The sequence below is a fragment of the Panulirus ornatus genome, chromosome 67 (genome assembly GCF_036320965.1).
Source record: "Panulirus ornatus isolate Po-2019 chromosome 67, ASM3632096v1, whole genome shotgun sequence".
Lineage (NCBI taxonomy): Eukaryota > Metazoa > Arthropoda > Malacostraca > Decapoda > Palinuridae > Panulirus > Panulirus ornatus.
This window is the reverse complement of record NC_092290.1, coordinates 2152745-2172623: the sequence shown is the minus strand read 5'-3', so window position 1 is coordinate 2172623 and position 19879 is coordinate 2152745. Positions and strand designations below refer to the sequence as shown.

Below are 19879 nucleotides of genomic sequence, written 5' to 3'. Positions count from 1 at the left end.
CAGACCTGAGAGGTCAGGTCATTATATTCGAGGGTCCCATCGTGTTCTCGCTCAGAGGTCGTGCCGTCGCGTTCAGGGGTTGTTTACCGTCGTATTCAAGGATTGAGCCGTCTGGTTCCAAGGTCGGACCGCCGTAGTTTAAGGATAACAACACCGTCGTGCACTGGGTTCGTACTGTCGTGCTTAATGATCTTGCCGTCGTTTTCAAGGGGCATTCCGTCATGCTCGAGTCATTACCGTCGTGTTCAAGAGTCGTACTGTGCTGCTGAAGGGTCGTACGGTCGTGTTCAAGGTCCAGACCGTCGTGCTGAAGGGTCGCACCGCCGTACCCTGGTGCTCAGGGGTCGCACCGTCATGGTGAAGAGGTTAACGTAATAAATGCCGGCTAACAAGTCGGTCAGTGTTACTGTTAGCCCAGAGTCCGCGTTTGGAAAGTTTCCGTTAACGGCCGTAACGGTCGGCCTGGCGTCTGTTGCCTTCCGTAGTTTTCTTTGTTACTTTAGAAAGTAACTGTACATATAAGGCAGTAGTAATACTTAATGTGAGAATGCATTCGCTGTTGTGAAATGTTTGATACCATCATTTTACATAAACGATAATTCTCGGACCGTCAAATTATATCTACTTGTGAACTTTAATCGCTGCTCCGTAGTTTGTTCATATTGGTTGCTGTGTTGTTATTATACTCATGCTGATTGTTTGATTAATTGTTGTGATGATTTCTGAATTGATCAAGTCCATATGAGTGTGGAAATTTCTCTTGGGGGGGGGGGGGTGAAAAAAATGCCACCCACATTGCATATGGACAAAGGACTGCGGAATATTCTCTCTCTCTCTCTCTCTCTCTCTCTCTCTCTCTCTCTCTCTCTCTCTCTCTCTCTCTCTCTCTCTCTCATGGAGCCAATTTATTGGGCAGCGGCCCACATCCTGTGTGGGAACATGCCACATGAGGGGAGTCCGGTGCAAACCCACATAATTGATGCCTCCACGAGCAGCACCACCAGCAACACCCGTGGGCAGGATCAAGTGGACGAGCCGAAGTGATTCACAGATGAGCGAACGAACAGTGTAGCGTCTACCAAGCAGGGGAGCGAAAAACTCCACTGATTCTCATCCGTTCTGTTAACAGTTAGCGTCAGTTACGTCGATGTTTGTACTGTTGTCTCTGTGGGGTCCCGATAGTGAAGGTAAATCATGCTCTATTATCACCGTGTTGACATGTGACCTGTGGGTACGCGACCTCGGCTGACCATGGGCGGCTGCCATTATCAGGTCATCCTGGCAATGATAACTCGTGGGAAGGTAGTTGTCTTCCTACATCTCAAGTGATCTTCGTCACTTACATCTGTGTTTTGGATCCCGAAGGGCGAGGCTTGATGCTGTGGTTATGAAGATTTCCGTAGTACCATATCATCTTTTGCTAACCTGGAGGCCTTCACACCTAAAGGGGACCAGTCACTTGTTTTTTGTTTTTTTTTTGTCTGGAAACCAGACATACATCCAGAGAGCATCTGCCGTCTGTCCCCGTGTCCTGGAATGTCAGATGTTGGCTGTGGAGACCACGATTGTTAGTAAGGGATCTGGTCGTCAAGAGACCTGGACACATCGCCATCGAGTGTTGGCTTTGGAGACCTGGTCTGGGTATTACCACAAGGTGCTCATAGGTCACAAGATTGTCATCTGGAAATCCCAGTTTCTTGCTTGTGGAACCAAACTGCTGCTGAAGTCAAGGCCACGAGAGGTTAAAGCCCAGAACTCGAACTCTGGTGAAGTGATGCTAGTATGTGGGAGATGTCAGTCCCATTTATCCTTGTTATTTACCAGTCTGACCACACAGGCTGCATGATTCGATGGTTATTTCTGTGTTAAGAGATGACGTATGTAGTATAGTTCTTCAGCTGTGGTAGAAGTACCTTTCCTAGCGTCGCAAGTACAGGCCCCAGGTGTGATTGTGTGCTCAGAGGGTGAATAACTCAACGATTTGCATCCCCTGTACTTTCTTCGACCTACCCCTAGCCATGGAGTCTTCACCTGTGCTATCATTAGAATGCTTTTTATTTGTATAATATGAGGAATAAAAACAGAATTGATGTTTGATGTGTCTCCGGGGCAGTGGATGCCGTAGCTAGAGCGTCTGGAGCCAGTCACAGCTCGTGTATTTACACAACAACACACCTCGTACGTCCTCACCTCTTGACCTTAAACTCCCAAGCACGTTGGTTCGACCTTTGGGTATGGTAACCTGGCCTTTGTCTTGACCCTTATCGGTCTGGTCAGAGGTCAGACCCATAATGCCCCTTGGTCGTACCATCGTGGTCAAGATGTTGAGAACATTTTGAAAGCTCGCAGACATGAACCTTGAGTGTGACACTGAGTTCAGCGGTGTTGTTCTCAGTCGAGGTAAGTTTTTCAGCGAGGGTCACGGGAGCCGTGGGCGCACTGGTGTTAAGAGAGGAACCTTGTCGCGGGGGAGAAATGGTGGGGGAGTCAGGAAGGCGGAAGAGGTGTAGATTTAGCCCGTCTGGTGTGGGGGTCGCGAAGCAACCACTACCACCACCACCACAAGTCTTGTAATATTAGACAGCTGTGGAAGGTGGCGTGGTGGAGCTGGCGAATCCGTCGTGCCTTGTGCAAGGGGAAGGGGGGGTCTGCATTGTATGGTGGTGGTGGGAGGCCCCTCCTCCCGCTCATGATGGGCTCTGTATGGCATTGTAGTGGTGCTACGGGCGGGAGGGAGGAGGGAAGGGAACGCTAGAACACCTGCCTCTCTGTATGGTGGGTCCTGACGCCAGCAGACTCGTCGTGTGCGTGTGTGTCGTCCCTCGTGCATCATGACCCAACACTAACAGCCAGGAGGAGGAGGTTTCTGTGTGTGTGTGTGTGTGTGTGTGTGTGTGTGTGTGTGTGTGGTACTGGTAGCGCCCCACCTCGCCTGGCAAACTCAGCTGCCTCCCCGAGAATCTCAAGGTGAAGGTTGAGACGTCCATCCCCCCCTCCCCATTCTCTCTCTCTCTCTCTCTCTCTCTCTCTCTCTCTCTCTCTCTCTCTCTCTCTCTCTCGTGCTCCACAGGTGCCAGTGCCTGGTCCTTTTTTACGTCTAGTTCCCCCCCCCCCCCCTTTCATCCCCTCCTCCCCTGACGAGCGCCAAGACGGAGTGACAGGTCGCGATGGGGAGGGGAGAGGTGTTCGTGTCAGCCTCAGGAGTAAGATGCCTGCCTCGTGGGTGAGTCACGGCGCCACGCTCCCTCTCTGTGGTGTGGTGTCTTGCCTGTTTGTTTATATGCTGTGGTGGAGCCAGTACCTGCGCCGAGGCCTCCGTGACTCTCTCTCTCTCTCTCTCTCTCTCTCTCTCTCTCTCTCTCTATCTCTATCTAAGGACGCTGAGAGCGAATTCTAGATCCATAGTCCTGTAGGAGTGAGCTGACATTGCGGTCTTTGAGGAGAGATGAAGATGTAAAAGGGGGGTGGGGGAGCTCCTTTTGAAGTGTAGTGTCAGTCAGGCAGATGCTGAGGTTCTCAAGACTCGACTCTGACTGGGGAAACTTGAGTGCATGAGGCAGTAAAGCCTGTGGAACTGAAAGAAACTTCATCGAAAGAAAGAAAAAAAAAATCGTATACCTTGACACGAGGATGGTGAAAGCTGAAGCACATATTAGGGAAGAAGAAAATCATGTGGTAGTTTGAAGTTAAAAGGTAAGAGTTCCCGGACCAGGAACTGTGGACTTGATCAAGTTGTTGAGAGATGAGATACTTAAGTTATGGAGCGATAAGGAACTTGATTAGGCTGTTGGAGGGATTAAGATTGTAGAGGAATCTAATCAACTGATACCCTAGTGATTCCTAGATAAGGCATCAAGACGGAGAATTTTGCGACACTTAGAGACATGATGGGATCAGAATCTCATAGATTTAAACCTGAAATGTATAGTAAATGTGTCGGTAAATTATCTCCAAGATTTATGTTTTGTGGTGCGAGAGTTTGGCAAGGGCAGGTCAAACGCTGAGCTACAAACAATTCATGCAAAATTGACAAGATCAGCATGTAATAACTTCGGTGATGTGACACTGTGTGTACTGTCTGGAGAATCATTGGTGTTATCAACAGACTAAAGGCTATGTTAGAGTTCAGACCTCGTCTGATCTAACCTAGCCTTGAAGTGGGGGGGGGGAGACCTTCAGGTGATGCAGACCTGGTGTGATCTAACCTAGCCTTCAGGTGGTGCGAAATTTTGCTCTTGGGATGAGAACGGACGTTGATTACCGGGAGGACTTCTGCACGATAGTGAGATGTATTTGCAAGGTAAGGGCTGTCCGTCAGCGCAGTCGAAGCGACCCACTTCAGCAGAGAACTCGGAAATTAACAGTGAAATACTAAACACGAATATTTATAGCGAAACATGAACCCGTGACCACAGGTAGGAAGACAACCAAGGCGTTGTGAAAGCGTCAGGTTGGGTCAGGTCAGGTCAGGTCACTTTATATGTGAAAGCAAAACATCTGACCAGGTTGGAGTGGTTCATCCGTGACGCGAGCGATGACGTCATTAAAGCTTTAATGTGGTAAGGTCATAAGAGGTGATGGTTACGTAAACGTAGCAGTAACATATGCAAATCATGGAAGCACAAAAACTTAATGAGATGAATACTCTCAGGGTTTGGTGGTTATTTTAAGTCATCGATAAATAGAAAATGATTGTTTTCTGGTCGAAGTACAACCCCAGGTTATAAAACTTCTGGAGCATGAATGATGAAAGGGCTTATGTCATTATACACTCGATGAAGAAGAGACCAAACGATTGTTTTCGGTTTGAAAGTTACCGTTAACAGATCACTTGAATATTCCCCTCCCACTCCCCTTCCCCATCCAACGGTTGCTGTGGGTAAGGTTAGGTTGGATTGCATTAGGTTAGGTTAGGTTTGTACCTTAACTAATCCAAGCCCAGTAAAACGTTGGAAGGGGGAAGGGGGGGATCTTAAGTGATACTGCTATGTACCATTTGTCTTACCGTGTTGCCTCCCTGTAGCTGTCCGGAAGATTGGTGCATCTAACCGTAATTCTAATTGTCCAAGGATGTCATAACCGTCACAGTGTGAAGTAGATGGAAATGTGTTGGTAATCCTAAACTGTACATAAGAAAAATGCAATTACGAGGGAAAAATGCTTTTATGTTAAAACTGTAAGTGGCATGAATGTCTTTGTTGGATTTATGTGGTTGTTGCCGGGGAAACAATGGCAGGTTTTGTGCTTGACCTTCACGAATAATGACCGAGGAATGTCGATATAAAGATGTGAGACACGTAATGTTTAGTTTTTGAAATTACCGTTGAACTGATGAGTGGTATGTGTAGAAATAATTGGATCTCCACCCAGATGAGTTTTTTTTCTTCATCGCCTGGTCTCATGTACGTTTTCGAAAACTTGTTGCATGTGGGGGGGGGGTGAATTACACATGATTGCACTAATTGATAATGCAGATGCAGTAATTATTTTGTAGTCTATACTGGCATTAGATTTTTCTCGTAATCCTGTCAGGTGGAGATTATGTGGGGCGGGGGGTAAACTCCCTCCACGTCCGGTAAGTCTGTGGTGTGTGTGTGTGTGTATGTGTTGGTACGCTGAAAATAGGTAACGAGATAGCCAATCCGATCGCGTCCCAGGCCCTGGGGGACGTTGATTTCAAACCTCTCATGTTATAGCGAACAGTACGGTTGTGTTAAGAACTTGCTGTAGCGAACGGTACGAATGTAGAAGAGCGATTACTGGTGAGCACGACGGGACGACCTCACGGCGAACGTTACAGTCCTTGGTCAAGAAGGTATGACCATTGACCTCAACTCCCGTCACAGGTCAGGTCAAAAGTTCCCATGCGCTGAGTGAGGTATGGCCATGCAAGTCCTAAGATGTTGGTCGGCTTCAAACAGCACCATTAAAGGTTATTCAGGCACAAAAAAAATGTAACTAAACATTTATAATGATGCATTAATTATGGGTGAATGTGTAATCACTAACTTCAAGATGTTTAGAATAGAAATAATGCCGTAATGTTTTTAGGAAGTTGGCGCCACAAAATTATACCAAAAAGGGTTCAGAGTGCAAAGCAAAATTATTGTAACATGAACAGAAAAGTCTGAAGCTGATTGTAAAACAAGAATTATGATAACCGGAGAGAGAGAGAGAGAGAGAGAGAGAGAGAGAGAGAGAGAGAGAGAGAGAGAGATTGTAGATGTGTCAAAGTACACCATGCATGTTTTCTATGTGAACGTTATAAGGAAATGTACATTTTATCAGCATTGCGAACATTCATGGTGATCGTGTGTCGGAAGACATCTTGGCGTGTTGACATCTCGCCCTATGGTTGGTTGGTTGCACCTTGGGCGTGTGTGTTGCAAGGGCATGAGAGACGAAGGACTTGGGGGCGTCTGTCTCGCCTTGAGGTACTCTGACCCCCAGGAACATAGCGGCGAATATGGTATTTATAGCAGATGCAACAATCGCCTTTGATAATCACGATTAGAAAAATGTGTGTTCACCTCCCGTGGGGTGTTGTCGTGTGGTGGTGGTCATGGTTTCGTTTCCCCGGGTCTTGGTAAACGACCACGAGTCGTTTGCAGACTGTGATGACGACGACTTGTTCCGAGCGTACAGTAGCGACCTCAAGTCGTCCCCAGCGTGGTGTAACGACAGCGTGTCATTCCCCACTCCTCTGGTAGAACGACCACGTGTCGTCAGGCTTTGTGATAACGACCACGTGCACTCAAGACTCGGCGTTAATGACCACTTGTCGTCCTCGGCCTCTGTGGGAAGGACAACAAGGGGCTCCTCACTCCAGCCCTGCACGCACGCCACCTCACAATCGTCATACTGGAAGTGTACAGTACAGAAATTTCCGCGTTTGTCATTCCTACCTGATTACATCATAGTGCAGATGACGTCTGTCGGTTGTTAAGCTGCAATATGTGCCTGCCTTGTGATGCTCAGCATAAGCTTATTATTCCCGGGTTGTGTTTAAGCTTGTCATCCATAACACGCGCAAGGGAGTCTTACTATTGTTGATTTTGTGCGTAAGTTATTTGTGAGCAGGACATCCTCATAGAAACTTGAGTGTACGTAGTCGTATTTTATATAATGTTCGAAAAGTATTGTGTAAGACGGAATATTTTAGACTGTGACGTCACGTGCACCTTGACTTTACCTTCTTGGAGATCCCCTCCCTCCTCCCACCTGGACAGTAGTGACTCAGTATGTGAACCCCCGCCCCCCCCTGCTACTAGCACCACCCACCTCCCTCCCCCCCCTCCGGCTCACCTCGGCCGGCCAGGGCTTGGCATGCTGGCGCCCCCGTCGCTCCCAGGGAGTATACCCCACGTGTCACCTGGCTGCTTGCCTCAGTTCATAGGTGCCAAGCCTCTGGTACTTACCTCCTCTCGTTGTCTCTGTATGTGCGTCTTCCCCGTGCCCCGCCCTGCTCCGTGCGTTTGTACGTCGTGCTGGTGTGCTCGACAGTGCCCGCGCGTGTGTTGTTTCCGAGTTACTCCTGGTGGAGCTTGATATTAGTAGTGACTGCTGTTTTATCTTGGGAAGGCTCAACGCTGATGAGTGTCGCCCCAGACGGCCGACTGTCCTCTGGCTGACGGGAAGGTGGCCTAACTTAGTCAAGTAGCGGCGAAAAGGATCAGACAATGGTGAATTCTGTGCTGCGTGATGGAGGGTGTAGGTGCGGACGGGATGGGTGCTGTGTCGAAGACTGCGGTGGCGGTGTTGGTGGTGGCGGCGGGAGCGGGGGTTCCAGCGGTCGTGTGGCTCAGTTACCGTGGCAGCGCCGGGCCGAGCGCACCACAGCCACAGCCTCGCCCCTCCTCCACACCCACTCCTGCACCAACAACTCCCACCCGGACATATACATCGAGCTAAACCAGCAGAAGGGTGAAGTGCGTGAGTCTGGCGGCCACCACGCCGATAGTGTTGACGAGTGTGAAGGGGGAAGGGTGCGTGAGTCGAGCAGTGTTCCCAGTGAGTGTGTCGAGGGAGGTGGACGAGTGCGGGAGTGGCGGCGACACAGTGCAGCAGCAGGGGAGGCCACGGACGGACCTCTAGCTCGCCACGTGTGGTCACACAGGAGGATAGCTCGCTCGCTTTCCCGAGAGGCCTTCTTCCCCACGGCCAACGAGCACCACCCTGCCCTTCTGCGGCCACTAGCCGCCCTCGGAGACCTGTCCACGGCCTACCCCGACCTGCCAGGTCGTCTTCAACACCTGACGGAACTCCTGACCAACGGCCGTACGAACGTGCGTGTAAGCCGTGAAGAGCCTGCCGTACTGAGTCCTGCAGACACAGCACTATTGACAACTGTTGCGCGGCTGCACCTGCGCCAGAGTGGTCAGGCTCCTCCCCTGCGGCGGCCGCTGCTCACTACCGCTCCTCCTGCAGCAGTGTCTGCCCCCTCCTCCCCTGACAGTCTGCTGGTCAGCAGGTGGGCATCGTTGTTCTCCCTCAACACCAACACTGACGCTGACCGGAACAACACCACCACCACCACCAGCGAGTGGCCGTCCAGAGCCTCGTCGCTCATTTCCGTCGCGTCGTCGCTTCCCGACGACGAGTCGTCGGCTTCGTCTGCAGCAGAAGAGGAAGAAGTGGGAGACGACAGCAGCATGGCGGGCGGCGACTTAGTATCCCCCCAACCACACTATGACCACCACGCATACCACATCTACTACGGTAAGTCCACACTTTCTCCTGACACTACCGGGACCTGTCAGGTTCTTAGGGAGGGGAGAGGCGGGATTCCAACCACCCCTGTTATGGTTGGCGTGTGATTCAGGGCTACGCACGGGTGTTGTGGTTGGCGTGTAGTTCAGAGCTAAGCGCGACTGCTGTAGCTGGCGTGTATGCAGGCGTGTACACGCGAGGGGGAGGGAGTTGAGGGCGCTGGTGAAGGTCAGTCTTTGTTACCACGTAGCTGGGACGCTCGCATTCTGGTCTTCGTACACCTGCTGTAATGCCCCAGTCACCAGGGAGTCGACCTGAACGGTACCAAGCACCATGCGGTGGTCACCAGGTGTCACTATTTAATGTGGTTTGTATACAGAGGCAGTCGGCCAAACGGTACCATTCATTCATTCAGCGACTCCCAAGGCGTGTACCATTAGCGGGAGTCGTGCTGTTTACCATTCCGGGATTAGTGGGGTTGATGATGATATTATCTAGTGATCAGTAGAAATCATAATGCCACCTTTTTGTGATCAAAAGTACTTAAATTTCGTGTTTTAACCGTTTAGTTATTACAAGTCTCACTGTAACCATTTACTTATTACAAGTCGTACTGTTAAGATTTAGAAATCAGTGTAGTTATCACAAGTTATCCACATGTAATTACTTTTAAGCTATACTGTTATGTCGCGCTGATTGCAACTCATTACCATTCACTAATTATTACCGACTCTACCACTACTCCAGTTGGTGCCATTATCATCCATTCCTCACCACAGGCCATACCATTACCACAAGAACGACAAATCAGAAATCATCTCTAAATCTTGATATGCAGACGTTATAGTTTGAGGGTTGGGAATGCTGTCTTCCTTCCCTGTTCTCTGTAATGTGTTTCTGTCGGTGAGGTGAGCGTATGGTCCGTTGTGTGGTGGGGCAGGTGACTCGGAAGAGGAGAGTCACGGTGCTGGTAATGACAGACTCCCAGCGTGACCAAAACTCCGCCCTTACCTCCCACCTGCCGCCCCTCAACCTCTTTGTTTACCTCCTACCTCTCTATTATGCACGCCATCTCAGTGTCTCGACACTACCTATCCCGCCCACGCCTTCCCCAACGCGGTGTTCCATGGCTGTTTCAGGACCGCCCGCCTACGCATCACTTCAAAAGTCCCGGTTGTTTCCACTGAACTATTTTAAATGGAGGCATCCAGTGAACGTTGACCCACCCCCCTGTTACCCCCCCCCCCCCCACCTTCCCTCAGGCGGTCTTCCTGTCGGCCGATGATCGCGCAAACGTTATCAGTTGTTGGTCATCCCGTGATAGTGCCCTCGAAGCATCGACCAAGTACTGGTAAAACATCTGGCGTTGATAAGGGCCACTTCACCGGTATAGCAACACCGGTATGCTCAGCGTGGTCGGTTGCGTGTGTCTGTGTGTGTGTGTTGGACGGTGGGGGGGGGGGGGGTTGCATTTATTGACGTGAGCGCCTTGTGGCAACACTGGACTGGTGGTAGCATATTTAACGTGGTTGGTGTCTTTCTCTGGTGGGACGCGAACCCGTGCCAGCACATTCTGTTTGATAGTACGACATGGTGGCTAGTCGAATGAACTGTGAATGCTTAGATGTACATCTATATTTGGTGCGGTTGACGACAGAATTGCCGATTATTGTGGTGTGGAAACATGGCAACAATGAGAGGATGATTGTCGCGATCAGTGAGTGGATAGGAGGTGGGGGTGGGTGGTGCATTGATGTGAACGCGTGGCACACTGGTACGCTATGCTGCTATTGCTGTGTTTGGCATGGTTGGTAGCAAGTGGTATCCAACCAGCTTGGGAGAGCACCAAATACTTGATCACACTAGGCTCAGCTTTGAGACGAGACTAAACTCAGCTTTGAACTGTTTTTCTTTTTTTTTCAGTAGAAAACGCTTGAGGGGGGGGGGGGGAGGTTCTGTTGGCTCGAGATATTGTAGGACAGTACTCGATGATGGCCGGGCGATGTCTTATATAATTAAACGAATTTCATACCAGATTACGGTTTCTGTGGTGATATTTAAACTTCACCACGACGTTATTGGGACTATAGTATTATATGAACAGGAAAGATTATATATATTTTCTTTAATGAGCGCCCTTAATGTCTTTAAACGAAAGCTGTGGCAAGTCATTTTCCCTATCATAGACGGTAATATTTTTTGGCATGAATGAATTTATGGAAAAGCTATGACAGATTTTATGATTTTCTCATTCTAGGCATAGTTTGTTCATACCAGATTTTCTCATTCTAGGTATAGTTTGTTCCTACCATTATTGATCAAAACCTTGTCTAATGGCGGTAGTATGTTATGACTGCTTAAATACCCCTGTATATATTTTTTTCGGTTAGGGATAACAGGCGGAAGGCCAGCCCGTCCGTTGCAAAACTAGATCAGGTAATTGACCATGCCCCACATCATATCCCTTACAAGTTTTGCGTCTCGTGTTTAATTTGTAAATCGAAAACTTCCCATCTTGGTCGATGTTGCATCCGTTGAAATTATTATATGTTCCCCAATATGATTTAGTGGTTCGTTCTGTGTTGTAATTATTAGATGTTTCTCCGGTGGGATATTTCATACGGCTTCGTTGCGGCGAAAGTGTTTCCGGTGGGGTGTGTGCATCAAGTTTCCGGTGGGGGTCTGCGCGCAAGGAAGGGGATGTCCGTAATGGCGCTGAGCAACGTGATCATTTGGTCTTATTAATAACGCGGGTTCATCTACCTGTCCACAGTTGGCGTACTCCCCCTCACACACATGCAGGCAGTAGGTTAGAGATTCTGGACTAGGCTGTGCGCGGATCCCGAGGCATTACTGTGGCTGTTGTGCATCAGTTCGAATTCGTGCTAATTTTCATGTGCAATGAATATTATGTGGTTTGAAAGCTGGCTCTCAACACGTTCCAGGAGTACTGGGTTGGTCATTCACGTTAGTTTGTGTTAGTAAGTTTAGCAGTCTTGTTTATGTCATTTTCTTTTGCTGTGTGACGAGAGTTGGCATCATTTAGTGCTGAAATTGTCGTCAATAATGGGTTCCATCTTGTGTTCCACTGGTGTGCGTCGAATGGGCAGTGTCTCTCTAGTTGTGGAATTCTAGGGGATAATACGGAGATGATATCATATTGCACAGTGTTGTTGGGTTCTGGGGTTTCCTGGGGGTAATCCGGGGGTGGTATCGGTGAGGGGCCCAGGAGTTGATCCGGTGATGGTGACTAGTGCGTATATGGTTGTACTATGATGCGTAGTTCTTATGAACGTGGATGGAGTGCATGAACATTAGCAGTTACAAAACTTTACCGATTTAAAAGATATAGTTAAGAATACACGGGTTTTGGTTAACTGCCAGCACCATATATACATACATAGACATATACATATATACACATGTACATGATTCATACTTGCAGCCTTTATTCATTCTCCTCGCCACCCCGCCACACATGAAATGACAACCGCCTCTCCCCGCATGCGCGGGGAAGAGGAAAAGACATCAAAGGCCACATTCGTTCACACTCAGTCTCTAGCTGTCATGTATAATGCACCGAAACCACATCTCCCTTTCCACATCCAGGCCCCACAAAACTTTCCATGGTTTACCCCAAACGCTTCACATGCCCTGGTTCAATCCATTGACAGCGCGTCGACCCCGGTATACCACATCGTTCCAATTCACGCTATTCCTTGCACGCCTTTCACCCTCCTGCATATTCAGGCCCCGATCGCTCGAAATCTTTTTCACTCCATCCTTCCACCTCCAATTTGGTCTCCCACTTCTCGTTCCCTCCACCTCTGATACATATATCCTCTTTGTCAATCTTTCCTCACTCATTCTCCATATGACCATACCATTTCAAAATACCCTCTTCTGCTCTTTCAACCACACTCTGTTTATTACCATACATCTTTCTTACCCTTTCATTACTTACTCGATCAAACCACCTCACACCACATATTGTCCTCAAACATCTCATTTCCAACACATCCACCCTCCTCCGCACAACTCTATCTATAGCCCACGCCTCGCAACGATATAACATTGTTGGAACCACTATTCCTTCAAACATACCCATTTTTGCTTTCCAAGATAATGTTCTCGCCTTTCACTCACTTCCGCTTCCATGGTTCTATCCGTTGCCAAATCCATTCCCAGATATCTAAAACACTTTACTTCCTCCAGTGGTGGGCGTGATCTTATGTTTGCTGATAACCACGAGGAAATTGAAACACGATAAGCCCGAAGTACATTTAAGTGTAATCTTATTATAACTGGAAAGTGCACTTGGGGCTTATCGTATTTCATTTTCCTCGTGGGTATAAGCATATATATATATATATATATATATATATATATATATATATATATATATATATATATATTGCTTGATGATGATATTGAGATGTTAATTATACTTAACATCGTTCCTGTAGATATGAAGACTGTTATGTTTAGATATACCATGCCACAGTCAAAGATACATGGCTTAGTATTGATAAATCACATTGGTCACTCTGGAATGAAGTTTGACATTCCTCAGCAAATGCTTGACATCCGTAAACATCTCATTTTGTCTTTGAATATTATGCTTATATATATATATATATATATATATATATATATATATATATATATATATATATATATATATATATATTACGTATATGAGATTGCTTCCATAAAAAAATCCGAAACCCAGTGTAGCTGTAACGAAGCGAAACACAAATTCATTGTTACGAATTTATTCACGAGGAATGTGTGAAGAACGTGTAGAGCATATTATCACGTTTTATATTAGTTACCGACCAGTAATACCTCGGGTGTTTCTTTTTTTCCTTGTATGACAATTCGTCTCAAGTCATTACCGACAAAGGATGAAAATATTCTGAATAATCCCGAACTAGTTCATTGTGATAGTGGATTAGAATTTTTGTATGGGGTACGTAAAGGGTAGGTGGAACTATGTTGGAAGTAGAATAATAGTATGGCAGGTGTGGGCATTGCTTCACGTGGCGGGAGGGTCTGTTGCGAGTGTGGGAGCTCCAGCGAGACGTGGCCGGACCGCCTGGAGCCAGGTGACCCTGACCATGACGCTCTCTGTACCTCTCTCCGTCAACCGCCAGGCTCCTCACGCAGCTTTTGGCTGATCTCCTGCCCTCTTCTAAGAGTATTTCACTTTAACGTGAGCTTCCCCGACACGGGTATCCATCATTTAGGACAGGAGGAATGTTTCTTGGCGACGGTGTAGCAGCGTTTGTCTTGTGGCGGGCTCCATTGCCGGGGGTACCGTGCGACCCTGGCCTTGAGTATTCCGCAACGATCCTTCGACTCTTGCCACACACTTCTCATGCATTTGATTTTTTTGTGTGCGCTCCATTATGGGGTGTTATAATTTGTTTATATGCTGTGTATGACACGATAGGTTCTGTTTATTGTAATTGTACGTTGGTATATATTGATGGAAAATGCATGAAACTCTTGAAGCATGGTTTATATCTTTTTCACTCATCAAGAACGCGTTAAGAAAAGCAGAAAAAGTCTCATGCGAATATCTGATTGGTATGAATGGGCTCCAAGAATTGATTGTTGGGTGGTGCGCAGATGAAGGGCGTCCTTCACGTATTGCGCAATTTTTCACATTCCTCGACTTTACTGGTTAGTATTCTCGTCTAACTTCTGTCTGTCAGAGTTCCCTGTTAATGAATTTATGCAGCCATTGTAAATGATATAGTGTTCTTTTGTTGCAAATATTTTATCTCCCTCAGAGGCATGTGTAATTATAATTGTATACCGAATTGACGTGAGATTTCCCAGACGTGTGTTACTACTGTTAATGAAGCGGGAGTGCAGACGAATGGCATTATAACATAATGAAACTACATTTTATCAAATATATATACTGATAGGCTTGTCATTTATAGATTCTGGCATATTCATTCAAGATGAAGGAAACACTTCGCATATATTCAATTGATCAACAGAATCAGGATGTCACATGTCGCTCTATGTCTGATTAAACCGAGGAGGAAGATGAGACCGACTGTTGCTTTAAGTCTTTCAAAGAAATAGTGATCATAACCAGAGGTAGGATTGATAACAGGAAATGCAATATTAAAGCGGATGGCATTCCTTTTGGATCAGTAATGTTGCATGAGATAGCATTGCGCTTATAATGGTCATAGTATGAGAACTATGTCATATGCTTTAAACTAAGTATAAAGACCAGGATGCTGAAAGTTATGCTGATATCTTAGAGTTACTAAGGTTGATACATTTGTTCGATTATGGAGGAATTAGCGCATTCAAGGTAGACCGGTAATTATATGTCACCAATATCACAGTGACTGTTCCTCCGTAAATGAGCTTTTTTCGAAAATTGAGTTAATCATAATCAATCATCCCTGCTTTTGTTAGAATGGGTTGGTGGACCCAGTGGTGTATCAGCAACCAAAGTGTTATCTCGGGCAGTATGTTCTCAAACAGGATATAAGGCGCCACCTAGTGAATTTACCAATAAAAAAAAGTGCTTTAACTTTGGGATTGTATCACTGGTCTCACATGCTAAGTCATCCCTCCGAGTGTATCATTTTTTTTTCCTGAAAGTAAAGTACTTGTTATCGTTTGTTCTTCCATGTAAGTTATTCCTGTAAAAGTTAATGCAGACAACGTATCACAGAGGAAACAATGTATGAGTATTGGAAACAAGTAAAGGGGCTCCACTGATTGTTAACAGTGAAATACGGTATACAGTACTCTTGAAGATAATTGCATTTTGTTGCATTGCTACAAACGACGTATCTCGTTGATGCTGCACAAACCAGTCAAGACTGGAGGTGCTGTTTTGTTGATTTCTGTCACTGATGTAAGAGTTGATTGATCATATTTAACGGGTGAACAACCACTTGAACACATGAATAAACATTTATGAACATTCAGTGAAGTGAATTGTTTTGCTGATGCATACTAATTTTAATGGCGTGGAAGAGATTATGTCTTTGAAGAAATAATTTGAGTATTGAAATGCAGCAATTATATTTGCTTTTCATATTAGCATTGCTATAGTTGACACGTGAAGTTCTTTTGTTTATAATGAGCTACTATGTCATCGTTTATCCCAGCTATTGTATGATATATTTTGTCTCATACCGAAGGCTTCAGTCATGGACAAGAGCCTTGAGTATCTACCTTTTGAAAAAGAAAAAGGCTATAGAGTTGGAGAGTTTTTTCTTTTCCTGTGCCCGCTTATAGGACAAAACGAAAGAGCCCCAGAAGATGACGAGAAAGAGTGTGTAGATAATAAAGAAATTCTAGCACTGGTTCTGTATCTTTTTCCCCACACTCATCTTTCCACACCAAATTACTTTGATTATTTCACACATCCGCCGAGATAAGAGCGAGGAAGAGAGTGAAGGGAGAAGACGTGACATAGAGGGTGTGAAATGGTCTCAGACTCCATTCGTAAATTTAGATACCAGTACTTCTATATGTCATTCCCTGCTGTTGTTCAGAATTGTATGTTAATATTACTTTGAACTCTAAGTATATTACTTTGAATTCCAGGTTGGGAAGGGTACATTTTATCCTTGCTTCTGTAGGTTGATCCTGTTGTCTCTTTGTTTCAGGTGGTATGAAGTCAGTGGGTCGAGGCGAGGGTGGGTCGCTACAACCTCGCCTCACCCGGGAGTTGGCCATGTCTCCAGATTACACCCGCCCCAAGCGGCTAGACCTGCTGCTGGATATGCCACCTGTACCCCGAGAAGCTTCCCTTAAGCATGCTTGGAATGCAGATGACCGGTCTTTAAATATTTTTGTCAAGGTGCGCACTTTTTTATTTGCTTAATATATATATATATATATATATATATATATATATATATATATATATATATATATATATATATATATATATATATTATGAAATCTTGTTATTCAATTTCATATTGATTTGATAACAGTAGAGCTTCGTGTTGTTTCAGTTGTAGTATGCCTTAGGCATATTCCTATTTATGTCGTATACAGTACAGCTAGGGGAAAGGATAGTGAAATTCAGTCAGTCGATGTTTGAAGATTAGGAACTGAACATTCATACATTTATAGTCTACTGTACAGCCATACATCAAGGAATCATTATAAATTTGAAAGGGGAACTAAGGTATCCAGCATCACTCATGTTCATGGAACTGTATTCATGTTACATTCATCTCTGTACAAAACTGTTTTCTCAACCAAAGGGGAAGTTCATACCTTGCGTATTTACGTGACAGTTTAATTCAAAACGATTCATTGTGTTAACTGCTAATCTGAACTCAAAACTGTACCCACTTGTAGATTTGTATTTTTTGTACTTGAGAACTGGCTGGTTGTGTTCCCATACCAATAGCTAGATCAGTAATACTTACTAAGCTACTATATCATTACTACCAAGTAGCCTTTGTCAATTCAAGGATAAGCCTTTGTGATTTTTTTTCTTTCCCATTCCCTTAAGGTCTAGAAATCTTTACCTTGTGCCTTCCCAAACTTGCCTCTTTTTAAAAGGCTGGTTTTCCGTTTCCTTCAAGACTCTTCTAATATTTTCCCCTCAGTACTTTTTAGTGTCTTTTTAAAAGTTCTTTACATTTTATTTAAGGCCTGACCTCAGAGAGAACTTTACTGTCTGTAACTAATGCCTACAGCTTAGCAAAAGTGTGTATTCCCGGAGCATTATGGTAGAATTTTGGGATATTCATTAATTATAAATCGTTTCCTTGCTCATGTAGAATGTTATGATAATAATGACTATCTTTTAGGAGGATGACAAACTGACGTTCCACCGGCACCCTGTAGCCCAGAGTACTGATTGTATTCGAGGAAGAGTTGGTTACACCCGGGGTCTACATGTATGGGAAATTCACTGGTCCACCCGGCAACGTGGTACACATGCAGTAGTTGGAGTAGCTACAGATGAAGCCCCACTGCACTCTCAAGGGTATCAGGTTAGTTAGAATTGCAAGCCATTACTTAAGAATGTTGAATATGTATGTCATGAAGTAGATGCTTCATAATTTTGTCACAGATGAAATTTTTTTTCTTGGACTTTCTTGTTGGGACCATATTTTCCACAACTGCTTCTGTCCTTAAATGTAGTCATAATGTTGGAAATTTGTTTTAGACTTGTTGAGTTTTCTCATGTCATTATATATAGCCCAAGTTTAAAAAAAAAATGCCGAATACTTTCTTGACTAATATTTTTCTATTGTTTTTTACAAGGAATTTTTTCCTTACTAATTATCGCCATAGTTGTATACTAATTACCTAAACTTGTGAAATGTAACTAGCATAGTTCTCATTTTATTTCTAGTGATTTTGAATGATAAGGAAGTCCTTGCAGACACAGTGGAAACACTGACAGACTTTACTTTTTGTAATGATGAGTAATTATGATATTAGTGTAACTCATTCATAAATTATTCCACTGGTCAGTAATTGGTGGCATAGAAGTTATGAAGTGATTGCAGAAGTCTTTTAAAGGAAAATGAAAACCTGACTTACTATATGAATGTTATAGATATTTGGTTGCACTTCCCTCTGATATTACTCTCTGATGTCTAACCTTGTTATGCTGGCTATTTCTTTCCCATGTACTTTTTTTTTTTCACTAGGTAAGGATGTACTAAACCATATAATTTTCTTTGTAGTAGAATTTTTTCATTCCACATTTGATGTTTATTTCATATATATCCTGAGCACAGGCAGGAAAACTGTCTTCAGATCATATACTATACTGCTAGCAGTATTACAAGAAAACAGTAAAATGGATATATAGCTGAGAATTGAGACCACATTCCCACAGCATAGGATCCAACAAATGACTGCTCCAAATAGCCTGGCTTAACCCAACATTTTTTTAGGTATTTCCTCTGACTTGAAGTCAGTCCAAGATATTCATGGATCTTCAGACTCCTAAAAATCTTGCAAATAATTGGGCTTTTTAAACATAGCAGCTGAATTGTACTGAAATTTTTTGCTAACTGTGATAATTTCTTTGTGTCTTTGTGTCTTTGGGTCTTAAGATGATTATTGCCAGAATGGGTTTTCTTCCCATGCCTTATTCTGTTAAACACTTCCATTAACTGATTTATCATATTTTATGCCAAGTATATAATATATTGCTCAGCTAATTGTTGCCTGAACGAGTTTTCCTCCCATGCCCTTTACTGTTAAACAGTTCCAAATTATTTGCTTTATCATATCAAAAATATTTTATATTCATGAATGATGTGGTAAGGGGAAGTGAATGTTAGGGTCTTAGTAAGAGGGGCAGGTCTGCAGTCTGTTGGGTAGCTTGGCTTAGGAGATAAGTCAGCCACTGTTTGCTGATTACAAACTAGTAGTGGTGTATTCAAGTGAGAAACTGCAGAATCTGGTTTTTATGTTTGGGAGAGCATGTGAAAAAAAGCTGGGAGTAAATGTGAGTAAAAGTAGGGTTATAGGGCTTAGTAGTGGAGATGGACATGTTATCTGGAGTGCGAGATCGAAGGGAATGAACCTGGTGGAAGTGGATTGTTTTAGATACCTGGGTGTGGAATGGAACCATGGATGCTAAATTGAGTCATAGGGCAGCTGAGGGGACAAAGGTCCTGGATGCATTGAGGATTGTGTGGAAAGAGAGGTCAGTGAGGTTAAAGATGGTTATATTTTATGGAATAAAAGTCTTGAAGGTGTATTATGCATGCAGGGTTTGGGCTTTATATAAAGAAAGTACGGAAGAGGGTGGATGTGATGGAAATGAAATGTTTGAGGACGTTATGTGGTGTCAAAAGAGTTGATCAGATTAAGAATGATAGGGTAAGGGAGAAGTGTGTTGGTAAGAGGAGCATGTATGAGGTAGCTGAAGAGTGTTCCTGATGCTACCCATTTAATGTGGGAAACAGTGAACAAGTATGAAAACAAAAGGTTTTTCAAGCAAAAGTGATAGTGAGTGAAGTAATGCTTCATATGATAACCAATTAAGATCGGACTGTTCACAGTAGAATGTTAATAGTCCTTTTAAAAATACTTATAAGGAAATGATTTTGTTTACCAAACAAATTTTTTTGATATGCAGGCAAAGTATTAATTCCACATGAGCATTTATTGTCATGGACTCAGGGATGTTATA

General features: G+C 44.7%; 1 protein-coding gene across 8 annotated transcripts in view; it reads left to right on the top strand.

Annotated features, from left to right (window-relative positions):
- The window catches only part of LOC139746992 (protein gustavus-like), a 215069-nt gene that overhangs the window by 190345 nt on the left and 4845 nt on the right, over window positions 1-19879 (top strand). For 7 of the 8 annotated variants that reach the window (XM_071658704.1, XM_071658707.1, XM_071658706.1 and 4 more), the window contains 2 exons: window positions 16365-16558; window positions 17529-17714. In XM_071658704.1, coding sequence (XP_071514805.1) covers window positions 16365-16558; window positions 17529-17714 — 380 coding nt within the window. Of the gene's footprint in view, window positions 1-7385; window positions 8719-16364; window positions 16559-17528; window positions 17715-19879 lie in introns of those variants that run through there. The other variant, XM_071658700.1, reaches the window with a different exon arrangement.